Here is a 26,096-nt window from a genome sequence, read left to right as displayed (position 1 = left end):
ATGGTTCAATTTGGATCTATATAATTGGCAAAACAAAAATTGGATCTATATAGATGTACTGGATTGTCTCTGACCAGAGTTGAAAAACAACTATTTTCTTAACAAATTTTATTGTAATATTTTGTATTTAATTTGCTGTTTTGACGGGCTGCTTAACATCCATCATCATCTTCTACTCATGCTTTTTTATAGCTTCAATCCCAGAAAGCACAATAATTGCCAAGATGGGTAAAAAAGTGGGGGGGAAAGAGAGAAGAAAGGGGCAGATACAACATTTTATTCCCAAGTCTTTGGTTTAATACAAGTATTGATGAATCCTTAAGTTTCAGGTTCCTCTTATCACTTTGTAGAATATGGAAGTAAGAAGATACAATAATAAAAGAATGACTATGAACCTAAATAAACTAGTGTGGTTTTCTGCAGGACTCTGTGTTCTAGAGATATATAAAGAATAAAAGAATCAAGTATAGCAATTTTCCCGGGCTTGTCTCAGTTAGCTAGCTGGATAATGTGCAAGGCTTCAAGAACCAGAACACGTCCAAAGCTCTTGCTTCCTTTCCATCAGCTACTGACATGTCTTGGCTATTGTTCTCAGGAAATTCCTCCTCCTTTTGCACAACCGCTTGAAGAACACCTCTCTCCTGCAAGATTTTAAGTACATCGGTGATAACATTTAGTTATAGAACAGTAAAAATGCAAGTCCAGATCGGCAACTGGGAAAAGAAAGCATGTGGTGCCTGTACACTAGCAGGTAATATATGTGTACGGTAATAAATTGCAGTTAGCTACACACCCTTAATCTGGATTTGGAAGCCTTTGAAGGGGTAGTTTTATTTGGATCACGATCACGAGTGGCAGAGAAGCACTGAGGAGAGGGAGGGTTTGTGCGAATTTGCAGTAAATTCTCATCTTTCTTGCGTCTCACATTCTCCAAGTCCAGCAGAATAGGCATATTTTCAGTCTCATCCGCTCTTCTGCAGAATAGAATAATAAACGAATGATTAACAGAATATAATAACTTGCAATAGTTCACAGTCACAATCTTTTGATTGACGTACAACCATGTTTATATAATATAAGAAGCCTAAACAGTCGGGCATGAAAGTAATTCTATCTGTCTTGCTCGATTGAAGATGAGTACAACCAATCAATGGAGATTTTGTTATTCCTTTCATCAGATCAATATATATGTTTTAAACAGTAGTAACTACTGGAAACTACAGAGAATTTTGCAGTCCAAATACGTACTAAGCTACAAGGCAGGTACAAGCCTCAACGACGTTTTTCAACGAAAGGATATCACTAAATGGAAAGCTCAAAAATTTGAGATTAACAACTTATACTAAAGCTGCTTATCTCTGTTAATGGTCAATGTTTAATGGATACCAAGTAAACCTAAGGATATAGATACAAAGCGAAATGAAACTATAGAGCATTTTGCAGTCACTGCACTAAGCTAAAAGGCATGGACAAATCCGACTAGTGTTTTTCTCTGGAAGTAGATCACTAAAGGGAAGGTAAAAAAGATTAAGATTTACAAGTGATGATTATGCCACGTGTCTTTGTTAGAGTCAATGTATTTTGCAGCCACTGTCCTAACCTAAAAAGCAACCACAAACCTGAATAGTGTTTTTCATGGAAGTTGATTACTACATGGGAAAAAAGAGCTGAAAAAGCTGAGATTTATATGTGATGCAAATGCCAACATGTTTGTGTTAATGTTTCATAGATACTGAGTAAGCACATGCATATGGATACAGAAGGATATTAAGCTTACTTCTTTCTCTGCAGCTTCGGTTTATTGCTGCTTTCCTCAGATTTTTTTGTCACTTCAAGCAGCGGCTTCCTTTCTTTCTCTTCCTTAACTGACTGTTCTAAAGGCTGAACAGGTGGAGGCCCTGTCTTTGTTTTTTGATTCTCCTCGCCCTCTTCACTTTTCACCTCACTCATATTTTCATCATTCTCTCTCTCTGTAGCTCTTGTTGCCAATTTCTTCAGTTCATTACAGAATTCGGTGATTTGGCTCAAGATTGGCCGCCCTGCAAACAAATTCTTCGCTGAGAGTGTGGATCTCAGTGAAGGCACCTTGCTGTTCTGTGATGTGTCATGAATGAGTTTCTTTTTCTCTTCACTTGACTTGATTGATGCCTTCATTGATTTGAATAGATTACTTGGTGGTGTCACCAGGTTTGGGTTTTGGTTCTCACTGTCTTGGTTGAATTTGAGCTTACCATCAGGGGAAGCCGAAGATAGGGGGGGCACCCTTCTCTTTAACTTCTGATCTCTATACCAAGATCCAATATATGAAACTTAGTCACTGAAATTCTATATTCTATAATACACAGAGCTTACAATACCATTAAAAGGGGGCAAAAGGGATCTTGATAAGTACCTCCTGTTTTGGTCACTCAATGGAAGAAGTCCTGGGGAATCAGCCGAGCTCAAAAGCTTCAAGAAATTTTAAAAAAAAAAAAATGAGCAAGAAAAAAGTTAAAAAGAGCATTATATAGGCCAAGGATCAGAACCCACACCTCAGAAATTTGGCAAAAGGCTTTGAAAACATAATTAGCAAGTCATATACTAATATCGTAAGAGTTTATCTGATCTGGCTAGCTCGAGATTGTTAAATCTTAATGTTCTTGAGTTTCTTGATACAAGGGTCTGAAAAACACAAGCAAATAAGAATGGAACCTTTGAAGGAGTCGATCTGAGAAAATCGTCCACCGTCTTGGGATGCTTGCAATCTGAAATGACCATTACCAAGAACCATTAAAGAAGCAAAATTTAAGAAACCCAGGTGAGAAAATAGTGTAAATGAATCATAGAAGAGACGCAAATTCTAACCGGGTCTGCAAAACCAGTCCTCATCGTCCACGGATTTGTCTGGGGCCAAGAAATCGACCCATTTTGGTGCGTTAATGTGCTCGTATTTTTCGTCTTCTACAAAGTGCCATTCCAATCTCTTCCAGTCAATCTTCGCAGGTTCCATTACTCACACAAAGGGGAGGAAGAGAGTGAGAGAAAGAGGGAGGGATATGAAGGAGACCCAGAAAATGGGGAAGCGGGGGGCTGCAGAGAGCGAAGTTCAGAAAATGAGGAGTGGAAGAATGGGAGAGAGAAGGAAGGTGTAGATGTAGCCGTTATGGGATCGAGGAAGGTGGAGAGTGAAGTAGTGAACGTTGGGGAAAATAGGTGTTACTAAATTCTCTGACCGTTAGAGACTCGTCCGTCATTGACTTGCAGCTGAGTTTTCTTCTGGTGCGCTCGGATTTATTTTAGGAATGCTGCACCCGGATCGTGCTCTTATAGTGCATGTGAAATAAAAAAGAAAGTAATGCGCACACACAAGTTTTTATTTTCACATAGGAAGTAGCACAAAAATTATTATATTTTAGAAATACTTTTTTTTTTTGCCACCGTTTAGAAATACTTATGTACACTTGCATAAACTTCATATACGCAACGTTGGCAAAAGAGAAAAAAAAGGTAATTAAAAACTTCGCACAAGTCAAGTCAGTTAAGTAATAAATTTATCCCCATGAGCTTATTCATTATGTTTATTATTTAAATGAAAGGTTTTTATGGTGTTAATATTTTTGGTCTTTTAATGTGAATAGATTTTTATAAACGAAATTGATATTTATTATGTAAAAATATAATTTTATTCTTATACAACAGTTAAAAACTAAACAACTTCAATTTAAAAATTGTGTATTGTGTAAGAAAAATCTCTATTAAAAGACAATTCGGGCATTGTATGTCAAAGGTCAAAAAGTCAAATGGTAAAAAAAATAATTTAACTAAGCTCTTAATATAATTTGCTTACAATTAAAGGAGAAAACGTGGCATTTAGAAAAAAACTTATATACTATATATAATTTTTCAAAATTAAATTACAGTAAGTAAATTTCAGGTTAAAATGTGAATTAGAAGTGTTAATGCCAAGAGCTAATCGCATGGTAAATGATATGTTAAAAAATCTAGATGCCCCAATTTTGGTTTTAAAAAAAAAAAACTAACGTAAGTAAACGCATAATTACCTAAGCTATTTTCATTTACGGTCCATGCCTGGTTTTAGGAAAATGAAATTATGTGAAGATAACAGACTGGAAGCGTAGTCAGCCTTCCTAATAAAATAGTTTGTAGCCAAACGTTGGTGTCTTCCCAAATACCTAGTACAAATGACGCAGAAGATATCGCTTCACGTTTACAGCAACTAAATCCATATACTGCAAATAAATCTTTCAGACCAACTATTATTGAACCATTTGTAATTTGTAATAATCACAGAGTAACTTAAATTCTAAACTTAATTCATGTTTCGTTTCCTGAAACTTGAAACTGGCATCCTCATGTGTAATTTAACTAAATTTCAAAAGAAGTTAAGGAGACTTAGGGGGTGTTTGGCAATATTAAAAAGTGCTTCTCAGAAGCACTTTTCCGCAAAACAAAACAAACTTCTTTACATATTTACTTCATAAACCGTAAAAGCACTTTTGAAACTATAGTTTGGAAACACCCCTTTAGTCTTTTCTCTTTTGGCCATAGTATTAAGCACATGCATATATCCCCAAATATTATATGCACATGGAATCAATGTGAAGAGACCTGGAGCAAGGAGGGAGAATCTGAGGAATAAAAGAACACAAGACACGGTTACATAACTCAAATTTCATTAGCTACCAGAAGATGCGACTGACGACTGTTATGGATGTTTCTAGAGAACACTTATTACATAACATGTAGCCGCTGAGTTCTTTCTAGTGTTCCTAACTACGTGTAATCAGATTGCTACTGCAAAAAAAGGAGCAAAATCAAGGTGGAAGGAAGAAAGGGGGGGGGGGAGGTTAACAGAGTTGATAAAACCTCCGGATTTCTTCTGTTTTCAACATCTTAATGCCGATTCCTTGAATGCTCTCCAAACACCTCAGTGTTGCAAACTGGGCACTTCTGAAAAAGAATGCCACAAAACGAGGTTCAGCTTAACAAAGAACACAAACAAGGTACACTTGTTGAATTTTTTTCCCGTGTAAAATTATAACATTTGGAAGTCAATAGAATAAAATATGTTTTTTTCCCAAAAAAATAATATTCACCAGTTATATTTTGATTTAAAAAATTTACAGTAAAGTCCCCCAGAAGATTCATCCATCCTTCAGAAAAGCGTAACCTTTTGTTTTGGCCATCAGATAAGTGTGCCTTGAAAGAATGCATCAATGACTGACCTTGTTAATGCTAAGCCATTTGGAGATGCATTCACTATGGTAAACGTGCGTGCATGGCAATTTCATTTGTTGGTCACCTCTTTTGTAGGTCATCTGACAAATCACACACCTGTTTTTCATGCACTTGGATCATTACCGAATAGTGAACTTGGGAATGAGAGAATAGACTCAGACACAAATGGGAAGAAAAAGAAAAAAACGTGGGAGGGGGAGTTTGTATATCTTCCCGGAGTCACAAAAGGGGGAAAATCAGTTACAAGTATCTTTCTTCTCTCTTGCTTAGATGTCATTGAAATTGAGAGAAATGAGAAGCTACTCAAACTTCTATATTTTAATCAAAACGTGCAGCCTACAAACATAAGCTCATGTCCAAATAATAGCTTCACTTTCCTTCCAAATTTTAATAGGTAAAATTTGCATGAGATTTGAAGGTTAAATATTCACATTTTATGTTACGCTCATATTCACCCAGCTTCCCAAAGAAGGCGAGATAACTTTCACCACTATATTCCTATTATCCATTCCCCTCATTGTCACATATTCAGAAAAAAGAAAAGAACCAGGAATCTACCTTTTCCCATAATTTTTCCTTTTAAACATGCTTCTAAAATTGTATTTTGAGACTGGAAGCAAATCAATCAGTTCTTTGGAGAGGCCTCTGCTTTGAGTTCCAACTGCCTCGCCCAAGTCCAGTAGTTCCTGCAATATAAATTTAAAAGATTAAAAAATGGCCATCGTCAAATCAACTTCATTTCTCAAAATGTGAACCACCTTCTCAAAGGAAGTCTTCCCTCTAACACAAACTTCCTGCATCTTATTAGAAATAACCTGTTTCTAAACCCATATGCATTTTTATATTGCTTAGAACTATCACATCAAAATAATGGTTAACATCTTCATCCTTCAAAATATTTCATTTGTATGCACGAGAAGTTTCCCAAACAATTTATACTGTAAAATCAATGAAAAGACTCTGTAAACTGCTAAAGATACATGACCCTCCTGAAAAATTGAGAACTTTGGGGCCTGAAATTTCTTATGCTATCTACCTAATGTCCCTCCTGCAAGGATGTGACATGGCATCTAATTGCACCACGAAAAATTGGACATGATAATCAAATCGCTGAAAAGAAAGTCCGTACAATTTTTAGGAAAAAAAAATTTGAAGCCATATAAATGTACAAGCATTTGCATCACACCTCATAAGTCATATTATCGGGATCAATGCCGTCTTGCTGCCATACAACCTGCAGGTAGTGCACAAAAAGGTTAGACAATTGTTTCTAATAGCAAATGTTAGATCCTGTTTTTGTTTATTAGGTTACGAGTTGAAAATTGCAGATACTAGCAAGGGGTGACATCTTGCTGAAATCAAGAACTTGAACTACTGAACTGCAACCCTATCTCCCTTCTCTTATTTCTGATAAACTAAATCTAAGTTTCTGGAGCTTACAGCGATTTATAAAGCATAATGTACTCAATAAAAAATCGGTATAAAGAATTCATCCTGGACATAATATCACTGCCTTTTGTAGCTAAAAAAATTCATCAAGATTAAGGACAGGAATAAGCAAAGACATAGAAGGAGAGGAAAATGATTTGAAAATAAGAATCACAGTGAGAAGTAAAAATTCCATCATGCAGAATCATTTAAAAACGTCATAAATATCTGTTAATAATGAGAGGTCAAAGTAAGGAATAACAATTTAAAGGCCGCCCTCTTTGGTGTCTGCTTTATCAATTATCATGATCTTCCAATTTATTATAACTGTGCTTTACAACTAGCATATATGGATAACGCTTGTAAGCTTTACCAGGCTATCCTAATAAGTCTAGCATATATAGCTCCATATGTACTCTTACTGTCAGTCTAGGCAGTCTTGACTGCATAGTTCTGAGAGGGATGTCAATTTCACAGGTTTGCAAATAAATATTTATTGATAAACAAATACTTTCTTTGAACAAGTGCGAAGGCTGGGTGAATAGAATATGATTGGTGATGGAAGTTTGCAATGCCATCCTCAGCCAACCAGTAATCTGTATTCTGTTTTTCAGTTATAAGGTCCCAGTACCCATACCTTAGAGACTGTAAAATATAAATAAGAAAATACTTAAAGCCCCCAGTCAGCCCCATTGACAAGAAAGATGCCTACCTGAGTACCACGGAAATCTTGATGATTAGGGCTGCCTGCAATAGAAACCCAAAATGAGAGGTGCTATCATACAATTTTCATAATATTCAGTGACTATAATTAAATTGCGAAGATTCAGAAATCCTTCCCCATATGATCATTATTTCATGCATATAATAAAAATGAAATAAGTTTGAACCGACATTCTTCAGGAATAGTCTGCATGCCAGCGACTCCATCTCTTCTGGACAAAGAGTCTGTTGTGGCAGGCTCCTCAACGGTCACCGTTGAAGGGCTTTCCCACTGTCCCCTGTTGACCTCCATCCTTGGTAAGGGAAAGGTATATTCAGGATAACCAAAATAAGATGGACACAAAGGGCCAGACATTTCATATTTATATGGGCTCATATTCATCATCCAGTTGGCACATTCCTGTAAAGACGACATATGATAATTGACAAGATGTCATGATCAAGTTCAGTTGAACAAAACAACTAGAATTATGGAAGTAACAGAGCTAATGCTAGCAAAATGACTTGATAATTTTGGGAGCGTCAGATCAATGCATTGGTGGTTCAGGACACTATAAAAGAGATACCAATTCAAATCTGAAGACGGCATCAATTATAAGGACAGAAATATTACTGTGTTACAGAATAGCTTCTGATACAACATCATCCTATACAATTGCAGTTGAGCTCAAAGAAGCAACCGTTCCTGCTTCTATGTGAAACTTTCGGATGATTACTAAACTGTTAACTAATAGTCAAATACAGATGAAATTTCGCTCTAATCCTAACAATGAGTGCTCCTCACGAGACTAGACTTCAATTTAGGAAGAACAAATTACTGGCTTTTTACAACAAGCCACCGATACAGAACAGGAGGAAAGAAGAAAAAGGAAAAATTTACGGGAGAAAGATAGAACTACCAGAATATTTTATCACTCAAAATAACCCTAAGCCCATAACTCATTCAAGCATTCTAAAATCCCTGAATATTTTGGTATCATGGATCAGTATATTACAGCCATCTAAGAATTATGCATAAAACTGATTAAACAGTAGTTTTCTCATCTCATTCCTCTTCACCCGTATTTGGTATTTATGGTAGTACTACTCATGGATAGTATCAAACTAAACCTTCTTGCCAAAACATTTTACCCCATCACATTCTACCACGGGCATTTATAGAATTTATTGAAAGAGCTCAAGAGGCTTGACGAAATGAAAGGATATAAGTAAAACCTGATCAGGCACGGAGCCGGGGTGGAGACAATTCGATGGCACATACGTGAGGCCTTCAAAGAAGTCCATGAAGCTTTCAGTAACAGTGTAAGGAAAGCCCGTATCTATGTAATGTACCTCCATTGGTCTATTATTGAAACAGTACTTTTCAAAAGAACTGCGGGGAAAAAACAACAAAATAAAAATCAAATCATAATCGAACGTTAAATATTGATTTTAAGAAACGAGGAAGCCAAACCAACAAATATCAATAATCAGTAAGTTTAAAATAAGAAGAGGAAACTTACACAACTCGTCTCCCTTACACGGTCAAGCTCTTTCGAATTCAACAGAATGCAGTGCGAGGTATCTTCATCAATCCTGAAAAGAAAGGTTCGACTGGTTAGAACCAATGGCCATTCTCTGAGTTCCCTGAATCCGGAGACCAAAAACCAATCAACATTACACATCTTGAGGCATCATTACGTACTTCTCTCAAAATATCACCAGTCAGCCGAAAGAAAAAGCGGAAATAATTAATCAGAAAATTTCAGTTAAAACTCCGTCTGATTTACAGCAAAATCAAACCAAAGTAAAGATATCTTAATCCGTGATCTGAACCTCCTCTCATATCTCATTTGACGCACATTGCTCCGTGTCCAGGAGCGTAATCCAGGAGAGAAGCTTACAGGTCACACGAGATTCTCGCCTGCTTCTTTTAAAAAATTTGCCTCGGTTTCATGGCATTTCTACGAAAATTGACAGGCAAAAGGACAAACTCCATAACTACCTCTCATACAATGCATTTTCCTCAGATTCCAGAGTAATCAAACAGAGACTAAAATTTTCACATATGCCTCTTACCTGCTTCACATTCCAAACAAAGCCTCTCGTGAACCGAAGAAGAAAAGGTACAGAGCAAGGAATCAAAGAAGCCCTGGAGTGTGGAAACCCCAAACTATCGAATTACGAGAATCCAAGTCGAGAGAGGGGGGGGGGGGGGGGGGGAGGGAGGACAGAGGAAGAAGAAGGAGAAGAAGAAGAAAGGAAAGAGAGTGTGTGGGGGGTTTTATCGATGAGGGAGGCTCTCACTTGCAGTTTTGTTTGGTTTCGTCGTGCTTTGGTTTCGCTTTGGGCTCCGTTTCTCTGTCATCCGAGTTTCCCTCTCATTGTTTTGGTGGCGCTTTATTTTATGCTGAAATTCAGAGACACGCCAGATCCAGATTAACTAAACGACGACACTTGGACTTCTTCTAAGGCCCCGTTTGGTTCTTTTGTCCGACGAAATCATTTTAATGAAAATAAAAACAAATTAAGTTTAAAAGTATGGTGTTTTTAATCACCTTCACACCTCTAAAATGTTTTATAGTGGATCCGATGTTTCTAAATAATTTTTTCAATTATATTTTGATGTATCTAGTATACTAAAACATTTTTCAGATGCGTCTCTTATGCTAGATTATTTTTTGATACATCTTTCACTCTAAATAGTTTAGTTTGAAGAGAGTGTTTGGTAACCTCTAAAGTATTTAAAAAAATATTTTCACATAAAACAAGATAAAATTTTTTTTACATATTTATTTCGTATATCATAAAATTTTTTTAAAAATTATGTTTTAATTTTTACCCAAACAGCTCCTCAGTATGTTGTTTTCAATTGTATCCAGAATACTAAAATATTTTATAGTGCATCTAATATTTTTAAATATTTTTAAAAATATATTTTAGTATATCTAGTATTTTAAAATATTTTTTTAGGTATATCTATCATTTGAAATTATTTTTTGGTGCATCTATGACTCCAAATTAGTGAGTATAAAATTGTACTAAAATATTTTTGGGTGCTAAATATACCTAAAGAATATTTTAAAATGTTAGATTTATTTTAAAAAATTGTTTTAAAATGCTAGATGTAACATGATTCTTTTTTGTTTTTTTCTTTTTTTTTTGAGCTGCGTAGCGTGACTCAAATATGTCTAGGATGACAAAAAACTCGGATGGAAAAGGAAGCCAAAAATGTAAAATGACTGTGATGTCCCTAAAACAATTTTAAAAATAAAAGGAAAAAAATACTCTTCCATACTTGCTCTTCACATTTCACGCCATCATGATGGCCATTATTACCCCCACAGAGGCTTTACATTCCAACTTATCATGAAATAATCTCATCCTAGAAGTTGAACAATCGAAGAGATACATTTTTTAAAAAAAAAAAAAAGAAAGAAATTAAACAATGGCATTTAAAAAATGAGGAAGGGTGTTTTGGTCATGTAAAATGGCCTCCTGGAAAAATCCAGATTTTATCAGAAAACAAAAATAAACACGTTTCAAATTAACCAAACATAAGAAATTATGGTTTTACCTCGATTTCTTTTTCTTGAGTTTCATTTCCCGTGAACCAAATACGGCCTATATGTATTATTACCTTTTTGTTTTCGTCGCCTTTTACTTTGTTTGTAGTACTAACTTTAAATTAAATATATATTTAATATAGTTGATCAAATGAAAATATTTAATACATAAACCTGACAAACATAGAGTGTAGCAGTGTACTAATAATTAATATTTAACGTTGGATTGGGATGAGATTTTTATGTTATTTGTCGATTAAATAATTAGGTGGACCCATGTATTTCATATTTAATCTTAATTGCTTTAATTTAAATAATTAATTATTATTTAATTGAATGAACAGTGATTTATCAAACTCAAGGCTATTGAATGCACCAATTATATGTAGTATCTGCATGTAATACAATGAGTACTCTTTAGTGAAAGGTATCACATATGCTGGTCAAAAAAAAAGTGAAAGGTATCACATAGTTAGTAATGTCAATATATTAATATATTGATATATGTAATTAATTTTTTAGCAATTTTTAACATTGACAAATAATAATAATAATAATACACAATAAAGCTGATTTTTTTTTTTGAACTTTGAATCTTGAAATTCATAAGAAAACATATTTATTCCATATATCATCGATATCAATTAATATAAAATAAAAATCTTAATGAGCTGTACCATTTAAGTAGTATGATCAGCAAACATAACTATGAAGAAAAGTCTATATAAATAGTCATTTGAAGCCGGTTCATGTATGTAAAAATAAATAAATAAATATCCAAATAAAAATATTTTTCAAATTATAATTTAAGAAAACAATTTAGATTTAAAGAATAAGGAATGTCTATTTCAATTGAGCGTGTCAAATTCAATAATTTAAAATTATTTATTTTACAATTTAAATATATTTTAGCTGAGAGAATTCAATCTCTCACCTACTCGCATTGAGGGGGATTATTAATATTGAATGTGAATTAAAAATAGAAGGGCTTAAAATAATTGGCAGGTAAAGGTAAGTGGGCAATGCATCTGTAAAGCGCAGTCACGTTGACAAGGAGACAAGACAGATTTTCTTTGCATGACTTGCTTAGAATAAATAAGTTGTTAATAAAATTGGTTTAGTAAAATAGGTTATTTCTTCATAATATAGTAAATTAAAGTTTCAATATCTTATTAGAAAGAATACTCGTATTTAATATTCTTCTAATTCTTAATATAAAATATATTTAATTAATTTAATTAGATTAGAAAAATTAGATAAGTTAGTTAATTATAATAAATATGACATGTTTTTCCTAAAATACTATAATAATCTATTTTGATATCCTCCCTCTTTTTTTTACTTGATTATGGTTGAAGAAGTATCTATAGGGGTAATTTAAAAAAATTGATAAACATGAGCAATAGATCCTATATTTAGGATTAAAATCAACTCAATAATTAGATCATATATTAAGGATCGGAGGAATATAAGACTAAGAAAGTCAAGTAAGTGAATTAATTATAAGAAATATGATATTTTTTTAAAACATCATAATCATCTTTTTTAATATCTTCCCTCCCTCACTTATTTGATTATGGCTGAGAGAGTATTTATAAGGATAATTTTAAAAAAATGACAAATATAAAAACATGTTATGACCAAAATTAACTTATCAATTAAGTCCTATATTAAGGATCAGAAGAGTGTTTAACAGTATCTCGATACATGTGTCCAAAAAAAAAAATCAACAAGGTTATCTTTAAAATCATGTCAGAGATTTTGCCATCTGATTGCCAACTAATTTTGTATTTTGTGATTTTTTGTAATTAAATTCTATGAACATATATACTCTTGCTCAATGGTTTTTCAAATGTTGTTTCATACTTATTAAATTTTTTTTGTATAATATAATGATTTACTGCATAAGGATTTATTGGGTAATGATTATCCACGTTTATACTCCTTGTTTGATTTTGCTCCCTTGTATTAAAAAAAAGAAAAAAAAAGTACATATCAAGTTATAATAATTTTTCTAATTCTTAAAATAAGACTCAATTAATTAATTTAAAAAAATTAATAAAACTAATAAATTATTTAATTATAGTAATATTATATTATCTCTCTAAAAGACTTATATATCATGATATTATATATCAGTTTATTAATCAAGCAAACTAGTTTAGAAAAAAAAATTATAAATATAAATACTTTAAAATAATTTATTTAACTTTCTTAATATCTTTAATATATAGAATTTATAAATAATAGGACTTGGCTCTTTTTTATACTTATATCATATTCTATGTAATTTACGACAAACATGTCTAGTTAATATTATTTTATAACAAATAACTTATGTACTTAATCAACAACGGTTTGGTGGATTGAAGTGATTCGATATTTCCTAAGATGAGGTGGAACATTCGAAGACTAGGGATAGTAATAAACTAATAATTAATGATGATAAGGTACACAGCAACTACTATGTGGTTAGTTATCCTTCACTTTTGATAAAAGCAATTTGCTAACTAATTAACCTATTTATCAACCATCATTAGGTGAACCTTTTGTCAATCATTAGCCTTTTTATTTCTTACCTTAAACACTAAATTTATTTCCTTTAATTGCAATTTTTTTCTCTTTAGATTAGAATGTCTCAGTCAATTACTCAACTTTCACGCAGTTTATTGTGGTATTATTTCATCAATTTGTAGCTCACTCATGATTTTAACATTTAAATTAATTCTTTTATTAATATCGAATTCTATAATCATAACAAATAAACCATCCTACTTCAAGGAAAGTTAATAGCAGTACTTATTAATACTTCCCATATTGAAAAGTTATGCGTTTGAGTGTGCAGAAGCAGATCTTTTTAATTGTCTTATCACTATATTAACAGAATTTAATTTTTAAATCTCTAGTATCCAAAAAAAAAGCCTACATGAGTTATTGCTAACTTATTTTTGTAATATAAAAGCTAGTTGGGAGCTAGATTTTGTCTTAAATATCTTTTTTAAAAATATCCCTCTTAATTATAAAGAATGGCCACGAAAAGATAATTCCAATCATCCAATGTATATGATTGGAGAGAATAAGTTAAGGAGATCAATATATATTTATGACAAATAATTAACCTAACTAATTTTTTTAAATATTTCTAAATTAATTATCTAACTCTTATACTACCTCCCATATTTAATATAAGAGCTAGTTGACTAATTTGAATAGATTAAGAAAAATAGTTAAGTTAGTTATTTGTAATTAGTAGATATTTTCTTTCCTAAAATATTCTTACTAATCAAATATATTGGTTAGAACTGCTATTATTACGATAATCATCTTGAAAAAAATGAATAAATATGAAAGATAAAGAGGATCAGAGTCTTATATTGATTATCCAAATAAAAATTAAACAAGCTTGTATATTAAAAACTAGAAGTAGTAGTTTAGAGCAGCCATTATATAAAAAACGCTTACTTATAAAAATATTTATTAATTACTCATCAACTCGTTCTATTAATAGTAAGATTCAAACTCACACTTTAGCAATTGGGCGTAAAAAATGCTGAAAAACTCAAACTTCACCAAAAAAAAAAATCAAACTCGCACTGTTATTGAATATCTGAAGGACTAAATAGTTTTACTACTAACGGTTGTTGAATGTAAAGAATCGACAATTCTTAATCAAAGTCAAGGGAGATTAATTTCATTGAAAGGAGGACATAGAAACACTTTAAGAGAGCTAATTCTTATTTAGGCTCGATAATATCCTAATATTCGGACCAACCCACTAAACTATTTCTTTATATTTCCTTATAGCAAATATGTACTACCTCCGGTCCTAATTATAAGACCCAATTGATTTATTTGAGGAGATTAAAGAAATAAGTTAAGTTAGTTATTTGTAATAAATAAGTGTTGTCATTTCTAAAATATCCTTGCTCATTAAGTGTATTGGCTAGAACTATCATTATTAGAAGGACTATCTTGGAAAAAAATACATAAATATGAGAGACAAAATGGATTGAGATCTTATAATTAGGACCAAACTAAAAATCAAACGGGGTCTTATATTCAGGACCGGAGGTAGTATAATTTTTAATTTTAAGATAAAATGAATGAGGAAGAAATATATGATAAATAGTTGGTGGTTGAATATTGTCAAGGAGGTTGGGGTTTAGGGAGGGGAAATAGAAGATAGGAGCGAGTAGGTGACCAACATATTTCCATCACAACATATCATTTAATGTGTTTCACTTTGAAATCCGCAAAAAGCTGCCCTATGTTTAATTTTAAATCTCACAAGAACGCCATGACTTTGCTCACTTTAATGTTATTTTATGTCAGTCTGGTTTCTTTTTTCCCTTCTTTTTTGAATAATAAGGTATTATTCATAGCCATGCAACATATATTTTTTTTGAGTTAATATAATATTTGATTCTTTAAATCTGTTTTCATTTTTGTTTTGATTTGTTAAGTTTTAAATCATAGGTTTTAATCTCTCAAAAAAACAAAATGATTCAAGTTTTTATTGAATTATGGGGATTAATGTTTTAAATTGAAAAAAACTTGAAGGGCTAAAACTAAAATAAAAATAAACTTAAGATATCAAAAATTATATTATCCTTATTATTTTATATATATACAACCACACACACGTAAACAGAAAATTAACAAAGGAAACGATTGCTGTCCGGGTGAAGTAGTGAACTACTCGCTAGTTCGTTGGCATCAAATGTTGCTGTTACATGATAAAGAGAAAGCAGAGAGAAAGATATAAGGAAAAGAGAAAATAAGTATAAAATTGCAGAAAAATTTTCCCCTGCTGAATTTATTATCTGACAGTACTGGAAATTTGTAGCTTTCAGCAATAAATTTTATTATGATGAAAAAATTTTCAGCAATTTTCCCAAAAATAGAGAAAAAACTTGTGTATGTTTATTATTATTATATTGGGTCACTCCCTTCTTTATTTGTAAACATCTAAAATTCGTGCCTTAGACCAAAAATATGCCCAATTGATATATATATATATATATATGTATATATGAGTGACCAATAAACAAATCAATGTGATAATTTAAGTTTGATATTTAAAAAAGTTGTTTTTGTTCATTGTTTTCTGAGCTATTTTTAATATAATGGTTAAACTACCCACAACTTCAGTGAGCTTCAATTTCAATTCGCCATTTCAAAAATATTAAAAACAGTCTAGATATCATTTCAAGAAGCAAACCTTTAAAATTATATTTAAGGATCAGTAAAATTTGACCAAAAAATTGAAACAAAGACTGGCTATCTCTAGTGAGAAACAATTCAGTAGACAGGAATCCCCCTGTCTGTTATTGTCAATCCAATACACAAACATGGATTAAGGAGGGCCATTTTTGTCCAGTGAAGACAATCTCTAGATTGGTCAGTTTCTCCATGTGGGTAATGTTAGTTAATGGGGAAAAGTGGGATTGGTCACATGGGGACATGAACAAAAGCTTAATCTGATGTGGAAAAGGTGTGATTGAAAGTGGGGAAGAGATTCATGGGACCATACAAAACAAGGTTGGCCTTAATTGCAAGCAAGGAATTGATTTTTCCTTTCCTTAGTCCAAGTGTTTTTGTGTTTTTGGCTCAGAACAAGGAGGATGAAAGAGACACACACAATATGATTCAATAATAAAATATTGAGGGGAAAAAAAGTGGTCAAAAATCAAGCAAAAGTTAAGAGGCAGGGAATAGTTGCATCTAGACGTCAACATGATTAAAGTTATATTCCATTTTTAATGATTCTGACTAAGAGCTTTTTCCATTAAAAAAATGTTAAATTCATGATCTTGTAGTTAAGTTTCTGATTATGATTTGTCCAATAACTTATTTAGATATCCTCAGAAATACCTGATAGGCAAAAATAAAAGACTTTAAAAAAAAACTTGTCACAAAAAAGAGAGTTAAAACAAAACAAAAAAAATCAGTCAAAAGACATTAAGTATAAATATTCTATTACAAACACAAAAGCAATAAGTATGAAACTCAAAAAGAAATTAGATGTCATGTTTAACCTTGAAATAGTTGAATGCATCTTGGTCTTTAAATAGAAAAAGAAATTCTAACCCAATATAACTTTAAAACTAAAAAAAAAATATTCTAATGATATAGATGATAAGATGTGATTTACTTAACTTAAATCAAGTACATTGCAATATAATAACAAATTATTAAATAATATCTTTAAGAATTGAGATCCCTATCGGGCACCCTATATAACTAGAATAATATATCCAGGAAATTTTCCAATATAATGACTATCGGGGACAGAGCCTTTAAGCATTTTAATATTTGGAAGGTCTCCTTTAGTCAAGTAAGTTTTCCATAGTATATCTTGGATTCTATTATTATTAGGGGAATTACAATCAAGTTTCACAGAAGAGAGATAATTACTAAAAAATTTTAATAACAATCTCAACAGCTTATAATGACAAATCCTATAATGAGAATGACAACTTTTAGAACTTATTTTTTAATTGTTTTTTTTACTTACGACCTCATTATAATTCTCCCATTATTATTTACTCAGCCTACAAGCTAGTATTTTCAAGCCCAAAAAAAGAAAACAGGAGGGGAAAAAAGTTAAAAATAAAAATCTCAAGTGAGTTGCATAAGCCCCAACAAATATACTGTTCAAAAAACATTTATGAAATTATTTTCAAATTACACATTAATAAAATTCTCACATTGACAAAATTTTGAATTTTTTTCCTATATGAGATTTCAGTTATGATCTTATCAAGTCGATGAGCATGTATTTTTTTCCCTTGCATTGTAGTTGTTGAAGTCGTTTAAACGTAAGATTTAGAATATCAGATTTTAAAAAGGTTAATACAATTCATTTTGATTTTAATCATTCAAGTTTTAAAGCACAAGTTTTGGTTCTTCAAAAAATAAAATGATCTAATTTTTTATTAGATTATGGAGACTAATATCTTAAATTAAAAAAAACTTAAGATTTCAAAACATATTATTTAGGATTTAAGAAACCAAAACCAGAATAAAAACAAATTTAAAAATAAAAATATATATTAACTCATTTAAAAACAAAAAGACTTTGGCGGGCGATTCATAATGGGTATCTAGAATATCTATGTTCTATTAAATGATTTGGAATCTTAAAATAATAGGAAAGTGTCTTCTCTCATATTTAGTTACTCATTAAATATAAAACATGAAAACGACAACGTATCTTATAATCGGAACTTAACATGCACAAATTAATTGAATGATTCTCCCGCCTCAAAAATTTAGAAGTGAAGGCTTGAAGCGTCTTCATATTTGATCTCAATTACTCACGATAATTTTTGATTGTATGTTCATGAAGTTATTTGCAGCATTTTAAACAGTACCCCTAAAACTCCTTCCCGGAAAAATACCCAATACTCTCATGCTTTCCTTTCATTCAAAGAGATGAGTAATGATCATTTCAAATATGCATGTATTAAAAATAATATTATTTTCTACGATGAAAAATAATATTATTTCAATCACATGATGAATAAAAATTTACCCAAAATAAATATCTTCCCATCATAAATGAAAAGAATACAAACTCAACGAAAGAACAAAAATTAAATCAGCAACGAAACCATACTAACTTCACCACATAAATCAAAAGGCTCAGCAGCATTTTATTCTAGGAATGATAAGCGATTTAATCTTCTAGAACAAGGTGTGTAGAAACATCTAAAGGGAAACTCCGAGTGCCAGTTAACTTTCCTGCCACCCAAATAAATCATCATGTTTATAGGACCAGAAATTTTGATCCAAAATTGTAACTTATGTTCTGGGATTCATCTCCCATTGAATGAAATTATTAACCAAAATTTGCCGCAGCAATTAGTCAACAATTCTCTGAGAGCTCAACCATTTTCATCACCATCTAAAACTAAAAGAAGCATGACTGCATTGAGGAACTTAAGCACCACCAGAACCATACTTCTTTCCGAAAACTATCACCTGCAACTTGTCGTACCCAGCGAGCACACCAGCACCAGCAACGGCACGGAGGATGTTTGCACCAGCTCCCTTGAACAGTGATTTGGCACCCTCGTTCTTGAGGATTTGAGAGAATGCATCCATGGAGCTCTTGTACTTGACAGCTTCTCCGGAGGTCATCATCATTCTTCTTCTAACTGTGTCAATTGGGTATGATGCCAAACCTGCACCATTGGTGATGAGCCATCCGAGGGCAAAGCTAGCAAAGAAGCTATCCTGCAATCATCATCAAAGAAGGAAATCGACCAAAGCTTGTTAGGTATTTATGAGTACAGAAAAGAAAGATCTGGTACGCTTTGAATAGTCATGTAAGCTTGTCAAACTGCCAGGATTAAGGTGATTTTTGACAAACTTGAGCCCAACGTACGAGACTTGAGAAGTGTGGCAAAGTAATGTGATGAAAAAGGATTCAGAAATAACCTGCAATTTTCCAGTGAGGAGAACTGGCTTCAGGGAATCATACATTCCAAAGTAGAGACAATGATTCCAACACATGAGATGTTGAAACCACGGTAAAGCCCAGCAACACCATCAGATGCCAATGTCTTCCTGTAGACATCAACAAGTCCATTGAATTGCCTTTCTCCACCCTTCTTTGCAGCCTTTGCATCATTAGCCAACGGGTACGAGCATAGTCAAGGGAGTAAACGAACAGAAGAGATGAAGCACCAGCAGCACCTCCAGAGCCCAAGTTTCCAGCAAACCATTTCCAGTACCCATCCCTGTCCTTCTTGAAGTTGAAGAGCCTCTTGAAGTAGTCCTTGAAAGCAAAGTTCAAAGCCTGCAATTTTGGTTCAGTTGCAACATTAGTATCGTTCTCATTAAACCAAAATGAACTGGGAGAAACAATCAAGGGCTACTGGCAGACTAACCTGAGTGGGGAAATAACGGATGACATTGGCAGTGTTACCTCTCCATAAGGAAACCAAACCTTCATCCTTCATCGTTCTCTTAAAGCAGTCACCAATACCCTTGTAGGGCTCAGAAAGCCTACCAGATTTGATCATCTCATCCTGGTTCTGGATCAAAAGCTTAACACGCTCAATGGGGGCAGCAGCAGTTTTGGATACAGCTGCTGAAACACCACCCATGAGAAAGTCAATAAGAAAGTTGCCTTTCTCCGCTGGAGCTGCCACAAAGATAGGGGAAGCAGTTGTTGCAACAGAGGAGAGATCAGTAGTAGCTCTGCATGCAGGGATCACGGGATATTGCAATGCAGCATTTGAGTAGTTTCCGAATGAGCGCCTCTGGTAAACAGCAGGCCTATGGAAACTGCCATCATAACTCTGCATATTAGGTGAGAGACCATATCGGAGATGGAGCTGGCTTGCAACCTTCTCAACAACTGTTGGGTGCTGGACCTGCTCAACCATGGTGGCTTCCCTGAAGAATAGAAGAAGCCAATATCAAATGTTATTACAATAGTCTTTGGTTGTAAGAATCAACATGCATAGACTTCCCTAAAGAATACAGACAACCAATAATCTTCTCAACAAATCTTTGAATGGTAGTCCATTCAATTCAAATATTCATAACAACTGAAAAAATGACAAACAATCTGATAAATCCAAAAGTCAGAGTTCTACACGCTAACACAAAGATAGAGGTAAAAGGATGGGAAAAAAACCCAAAATAAACATAGACCTGCACTATTATAACGTCACAACTTCCATGTTAGTTCATGGGAGCTCATGAGGAACAAAACTGCATAGATTCAATCAACCAAGCGGGCAAAATGTATGTTGGAATCAGAAAAAAATATGTGGCATGGGGATATTTAAAACAATTAGCAAATATAATTAAAGAGCATAAACAATAGAAATACTCTCACACTGCATGGATGCTTATTGAGGTCATAGATAATAAAGATGTCAGGTAACAACTCAATAACTCAAACTGGAATACAATACCAGGAGTCTGTAATGAAGGCTATCACATCTACTTATCCCCAAAACAGGGAGGCAGCGACAGGGTCAGATAGAAGAATCATTAAGACAGATAACACGCATGAACTTCTTAAAGCGTTATTATCCATTATCTATTTAGATAATAGACATGAACATGATGGTCGCAAACAAATTATTCAGGAAAAAACGAGGACCAAATAACCAATGCGATGAAAGCATATGGAGGCAGACCGCAAATTAGGGACAAATCAGTTAACTAGAAACAGAAACAGCAGGCAAACTGGAGATAAAAGCAAAATAAGGCTCAAATATCTAAAGGCCACCAATATCTAATAAATCATGCAGATTCTCATTTAAAAATCGGCGATCCAACTTCTTATGATATACTTCATATCAAACAAACGTTTGAAAGGTCCAATAAAAAGTGAAAAGGAACAAACTTTTTCACTATCCCAGAGCTACGGTCAAGATATAGCTTAAGGATCAAGCCGATCCAGATCGGACAGCGAGAAAACAAAGTAACCACAGGCAATGGAAACTAAGAAAGATCCAAAATTCCCGGATTCAAACAAGAAAAGAAAATAATCAGAACATGAAGGCGAGATGAGGGATCTAAAAGATAAAAAGCGAGATAAACCAACAGATGGCATCAAAAAACCAGAACGAGAACAGAAATTGAACCTTAAAACTTGAACCATTACACAACAACAGATCTGGAATAGGCGTGCGAGTTAGATCGCGGATCTGGGGAAAAAAAGGGAGACAAATGAGAGTAATTGAGTTATGTATACCTGCGAGAGAGCACACGAAACGAAGCGAAGAAGATTAGAGGATGAGCGAGATCCTTGGAGAGGCAAGGAGGGAGGCGAAAGGTATGGAGGAGGGGGGCGAGCTTTGAAAGGAGGAAAGTAGGTTTTTATTGGCTCATTGAGGAAGGAGTGGGCGGGCTGGGCTGGCCGGTGCGTGCGGCGTACATCTCACCGCACACTCCCCTGTGGGGCCCACCCATGCTCTGTACCTTTCTATCAATCGTTGGATTCAAAGGTGCGTTCCCCTTTCCGTTATTTCATTTTATTTGTCCGTTCCGTCCTTTGAGATTTTTATTGACCAGCTCTAGAGTTATGCATATTAAAAGAAAAGAAAAGAAAATGGCTAATTGACTTGTCTAAGCCTTGGGTCCAATTTTTTCGAGTTTATTAGTGTTGGATCTAAAAGTCTTTTTGACAAAAGACTCCCAAGTTTTTAAAACTCATTCCTAAAAAATTAGATATTTCCGTGTACAAACTAGTTGATTAATTTTAAAAAAATAAAAAAATTATTTAAATATAGCATATGTTATATTATGTTGGTCCTTAATATAAGAATTAGTTGACTCATTTGAATAGATTAAAAAAATTATTTATGTTAGTTATTTGTAACAAATATATATTATTTTTCCTAATATATTCCTACTAAACCAATATACCGGTTAGAACTATTATTATTATAAGAACTATCTTGAAGAAAAATAGATAGACATGAGAGACAAAATGAATTAGGGTCTTATATTTAGAATCAAAATAAAAGTCAAATAAACTCTTATAGTAAAGTCCAAAGGTAGTATGACTTTTCTAAAGTATTTATAGGTATCACTAGATTATACTACCTCCGGTCCTTAATATAAGACCCCATTTGACTTTTTGTTTGGTCCTAATTATAAGACCCCAATACATTTTGTCTCTCATATTTATGTATTTTTTCCAAAATAGTTCTTCTAATAATGATAGTTTTAGCCAATACACTTAATTAGCAAGGATATTTTAGGAATGACAACACTTATTTATTACAAATAACTAACTTAACTTACTTCCTTAATCTTCTCAAATTAGTTAACTGGGTCTTATAATTAGGACCGGAGGTAGTATATAAGTTTATAAACTGAGATAATTAGTTTAAGAAATGATAAATGTGATAATTTAATGTAGCCTATTTAACCTTCTTATTCTACTCAGATTAATAAATTTTTTCTTATATTAAAAATTGGAAGTAATATTTTATGAGTCATCACATTTTCAGCTAGTCTGGTTTCACTTGTTTTGATATATGATTTAGGGGTGTTTGGTACGCACAAAAAGCACTTGAAAGAGCACTTTTACATGACAAAACTATTTTAAATGCCATTATATTTATATTTAATAATACTTTTTTTATTCTATTTATAAGTCACTTTTAATATATTTCACACATATTAAAAAAACTTTAAATTTTATTAATTCTTATTTAAAATTGAACAACTTTTCAATTTTATCTATATCTAATAGATATTATACTTCATGTAAAAAAAGTCAACACAATAATAAATTAGGGTAAACCTCAGTATCCTGTAAATATGATCAAAAAGTGTCTTCTCTTTTTACCTTATAAATAAGACCAGAGAAGTATTATTTTATATTTCAACAAAAAAAAATTATATTGTTTTGTACAATAGAATCACAATTTTATAATATTATACTAGTACCTCCTAATTTTATAAAACTCGATCAAGTAAAGCCAAGAGCGCATCTCTAACTAAAGAGATGAACATAAATTTTATAAAACCCGATCAAGGAAGGCCAAGAGCGCATCTTTAACAAAAGAGATGAACATACCGGTGCACGTCCGAAGCAAAGTAAATTATGCAATTAAATTATAAATAATTGCTGCCTGGTGCCCTTGGAAAGCTCAACGCAAGTGGATACCAAACGGTTAACGGATGGCGTTTATCATCTGGAAGAAAGATAATTGAAAAAGGAAAAAAAAGATTAAAATAATTAATTTGACTTTATTGTTTTGGGCCAAATTTTATTATTTGTTTTCTCTAGAATTTGATTACTCTTCAACTGAACAGATTCCATTCAGAAAATTTACTCTCTAAAAGAGAAACGTCTGGAGGGCGGAGGCGGGCGGGTTTGGTCAAAAGTGAGCCAAAGGGACTTTTCCAACGTAGTAAATGAAACGTGATTATAGATCAGTCAACAGCACTATGGGTGTGTTTGGATGAAGAGAAGGAAATTTACATTTCAGTTTTACACGTGGTATACATGTGTGAGGAAAGTTTATGGGGAAATTACAACATAGTCCCACCTAAAAAAAAGAAATATAAAAAGATCCTTTCAAATCATCAAATTATTCTGAAATCCTAAGAAACCTTATCACAAAATATAATTCATAAGTTGTCAATACTTGCTGCGATAGCTATTTATCATGACACTTTAAGTTATCAATGACTGCTATTTCAATTATCCATACAAACTTAAAAAAAATAAACAAGGACAATTTGGTAATTAAATAAATAATATTTTTTTGCAATGAGATTCTTTAGAACTTGAGAATAATTTGACAATTTTAATAGACTTTTTTGTGTTTAATGCTGTTAAGTGGAACCTCATTCCAATTTTTCTAAAATTTATTTCAGCTTGTGTTAACGTATTTTTTTAATTGATTCGGGGTATCCAAACTCTCTCATAATTTAAGGGCTTGTTTGGATCAGCATTTCACTCTATTTACATACATTCTGCCAAAATAAAAAATTACTTATAAATCATTTTAAATAAACCCTAAATAAAATCATCCTCACAGCGCTTGTTGGATAAGACAAATATGTTTATTTAAAAGAGTGTTTGATATCCTTTAAAAGTAATTAAAAAAATATTTTTATGCAAGTTGAGACAAAACACATTTCATATCTCATAAAATCATTTTTAAAAAATTAATCTAAACACTCTTTTAAACCAAACGAACATTTTAATTAACTTTTATATTTTTAGAATGGGAGAAAATATAATACTCCTTCGGTCCTTATTATAAGACCCCATTTGACTTTTTATTTGGTCCTATTTATAAGACCCGAATCCATTTTATCTCTTATATTTATGCATTTTTTTCCAAGATAATCCTTCTAATAATGATAGTTTTAGCCAATATACTTAATTAGTAAGGATATTTTAGGAATGACAACACTTATTTATTATAAATAACCAACTTAACTTACTTCCTTAATCTTCTCAAATAAGTCAATTGGGTCTTATAATTAGGACCGGAGGAGTAATATTTTTGTGACATAACATTCGCATAGATATTTGGTGTACCAGCTCTGGGAATCCCACATATATCGGAGTTTAACTATAAAATATTATATATTTAAATTGGTAATCATAAATCATTAATAGTGATGCCCTATACTTTATAATTCTATTATGTTACTGATTAAATTAATGATCTGTATTTTAATAACCAATTGATCTTTGGGTAGCTGATTTGAAGGGCGAGCGACGGGTTATAAATTTAAAATTTTTAATGCCATCGAAATAAAAATCTTTTAATATATAAATTTTAAAAGTCAAATTTTAAATATGAGGTTTTAAATCTAAAATTAAAATTTAAATCCACCCTTAAAAAGTAAAATATCTAGATATTCAAACGTAATGATATCAAACTTTTCATGGGGTATTTTCGTTCATGTCATTTCAACAAAATTCCTCCAAAGCCACCTTTTTGGTATTAACCTATTTTATTGGTAATCTCGAAGGAAATGTCACCTAGACAAATACGGGTTACGATTTGGTAGCCTGCCACATGGCTTTTCATTAATTAATTAATTAAGAAATCTTGTTTATTAAGGCAGTCATTTTAATTGAACCATTTTTTTATTAGAAATAACTTAATCAATATATGTCATATTCTTTGGCATGGTTAAGTGAAGGCCCTGTTTTATAGTTAAGAAAATATATTAACATAATAAATGAAATTTCGAAGGTAAAATCGTAGACGCAATAAGTCTCTTGATATTGTTAGAGGGAAAGACCCAGTTTCAATTATTGTAAAAGGAAAAAAAGTTAAAAAAAAAATGCTTCAAGAAACATCTCTAAAAAATAAGTGTTTTAAATAGAAGTTATTATCCATCCATCTCAGTTTACACATTTCAGTTTAGTTACTTGAAAAACAAAAGACAATTTCCCAAAGAAAAGGTTCTTTTACAGTTATTATCTATCCATCTCATCTCAGTATAACGATATCTAGTTTCCCGGGGGGGGGGGGGGAATAGTTTGCCCATTTCTTTTCCTTTTTGCCAACTTGCGCTTTTGTTGATATATACGCAAAATAAAGAAGAAATGTTTTCCTACGAGTTTAAAGTGAGACAAATTCTTTATAACCTAAAGAATTAAAATTCTAACTTTTTTTGAAAGATATGCTTATAATTAGTGTTTAATAA

The 26,096-nt window shown here is 32.4% G+C and overlaps 2 protein-coding genes and 1 pseudogene across 3 annotated transcripts; all 3 read right to left on the bottom strand.

The window, feature by feature from the left end:
* Positions 1–251: 251 nt before the first annotated feature.
* Positions 252–3,132, bottom strand: LOC114733636 (uncharacterized). Its single transcript, XM_028921130.1, has 6 exons — positions 2,845–3,132; positions 2,692–2,744; positions 2,393–2,448; positions 1,778–2,284; positions 794–974; positions 252–641 (listed from the first exon to the last, which is right to left on the bottom strand). The coding sequence occupies exons 1-6, from the start codon at positions 2,987–2,989 to the stop codon at positions 498–500; spliced, it is 1,086 nt and encodes a 361-aa protein (XP_028776963.1). The 5' UTR covers positions 2,990–3,132; the 3' UTR covers positions 252–497.
* Positions 3,133–4,642: 1,510 nt separating this feature from the next.
* On the bottom strand, positions 4,643–9,660 carry LOC114733638 (E3 ubiquitin-protein ligase BIG BROTHER-like). Of its 2 annotated transcripts, none has more exons than XM_028921132.1 (9): positions 9,448–9,660; positions 8,892–8,964; positions 8,605–8,761; positions 7,561–7,789; positions 7,379–7,413; positions 6,425–6,472; positions 5,797–5,924; positions 5,226–5,334; positions 4,643–4,950 (listed from the first exon to the last, which is right to left on the bottom strand). In XM_028921132.1, exons 3-9 carry the CDS (start codon positions 8,725–8,727, stop codon positions 4,894–4,896), a joined length of 729 nt encoding a protein of 242 aa, XP_028776965.1. In that variant the 5' UTR covers positions 8,728–8,761; positions 8,892–8,964; positions 9,448–9,660; the 3' UTR covers positions 4,643–4,893. The 2 variants fall into 2 exon arrangements, with proteins under 2 accessions (XP_028776965.1, XP_028776966.1); XM_028921133.1 differs by lacking the exon at positions 9,448–9,660 and adding an exon at positions 9,205–9,264.
* An 8,908-nt stretch (positions 9,661–18,568) lies between these two features.
* Positions 18,569–21,771, bottom strand: LOC114733635 (ADP,ATP carrier protein 1, mitochondrial-like; annotated as a pseudogene).
* Positions 21,772–26,096: the final 4,325 nt, after the last annotated feature.

Source organism: Neltuma alba, unplaced genomic scaffold (genome assembly GCF_004799145.2).
Source record: "Neltuma alba isolate B1F8T4 unplaced genomic scaffold, ASM479914v2 tig00013022_pilon, whole genome shotgun sequence".
NCBI classification, from domain to species: Eukaryota; Viridiplantae; Streptophyta; class Magnoliopsida; order Fabales; family Fabaceae; genus Neltuma; species Neltuma alba.
This window is presented reverse-complemented; position numbering and strand designations above follow the sequence as displayed.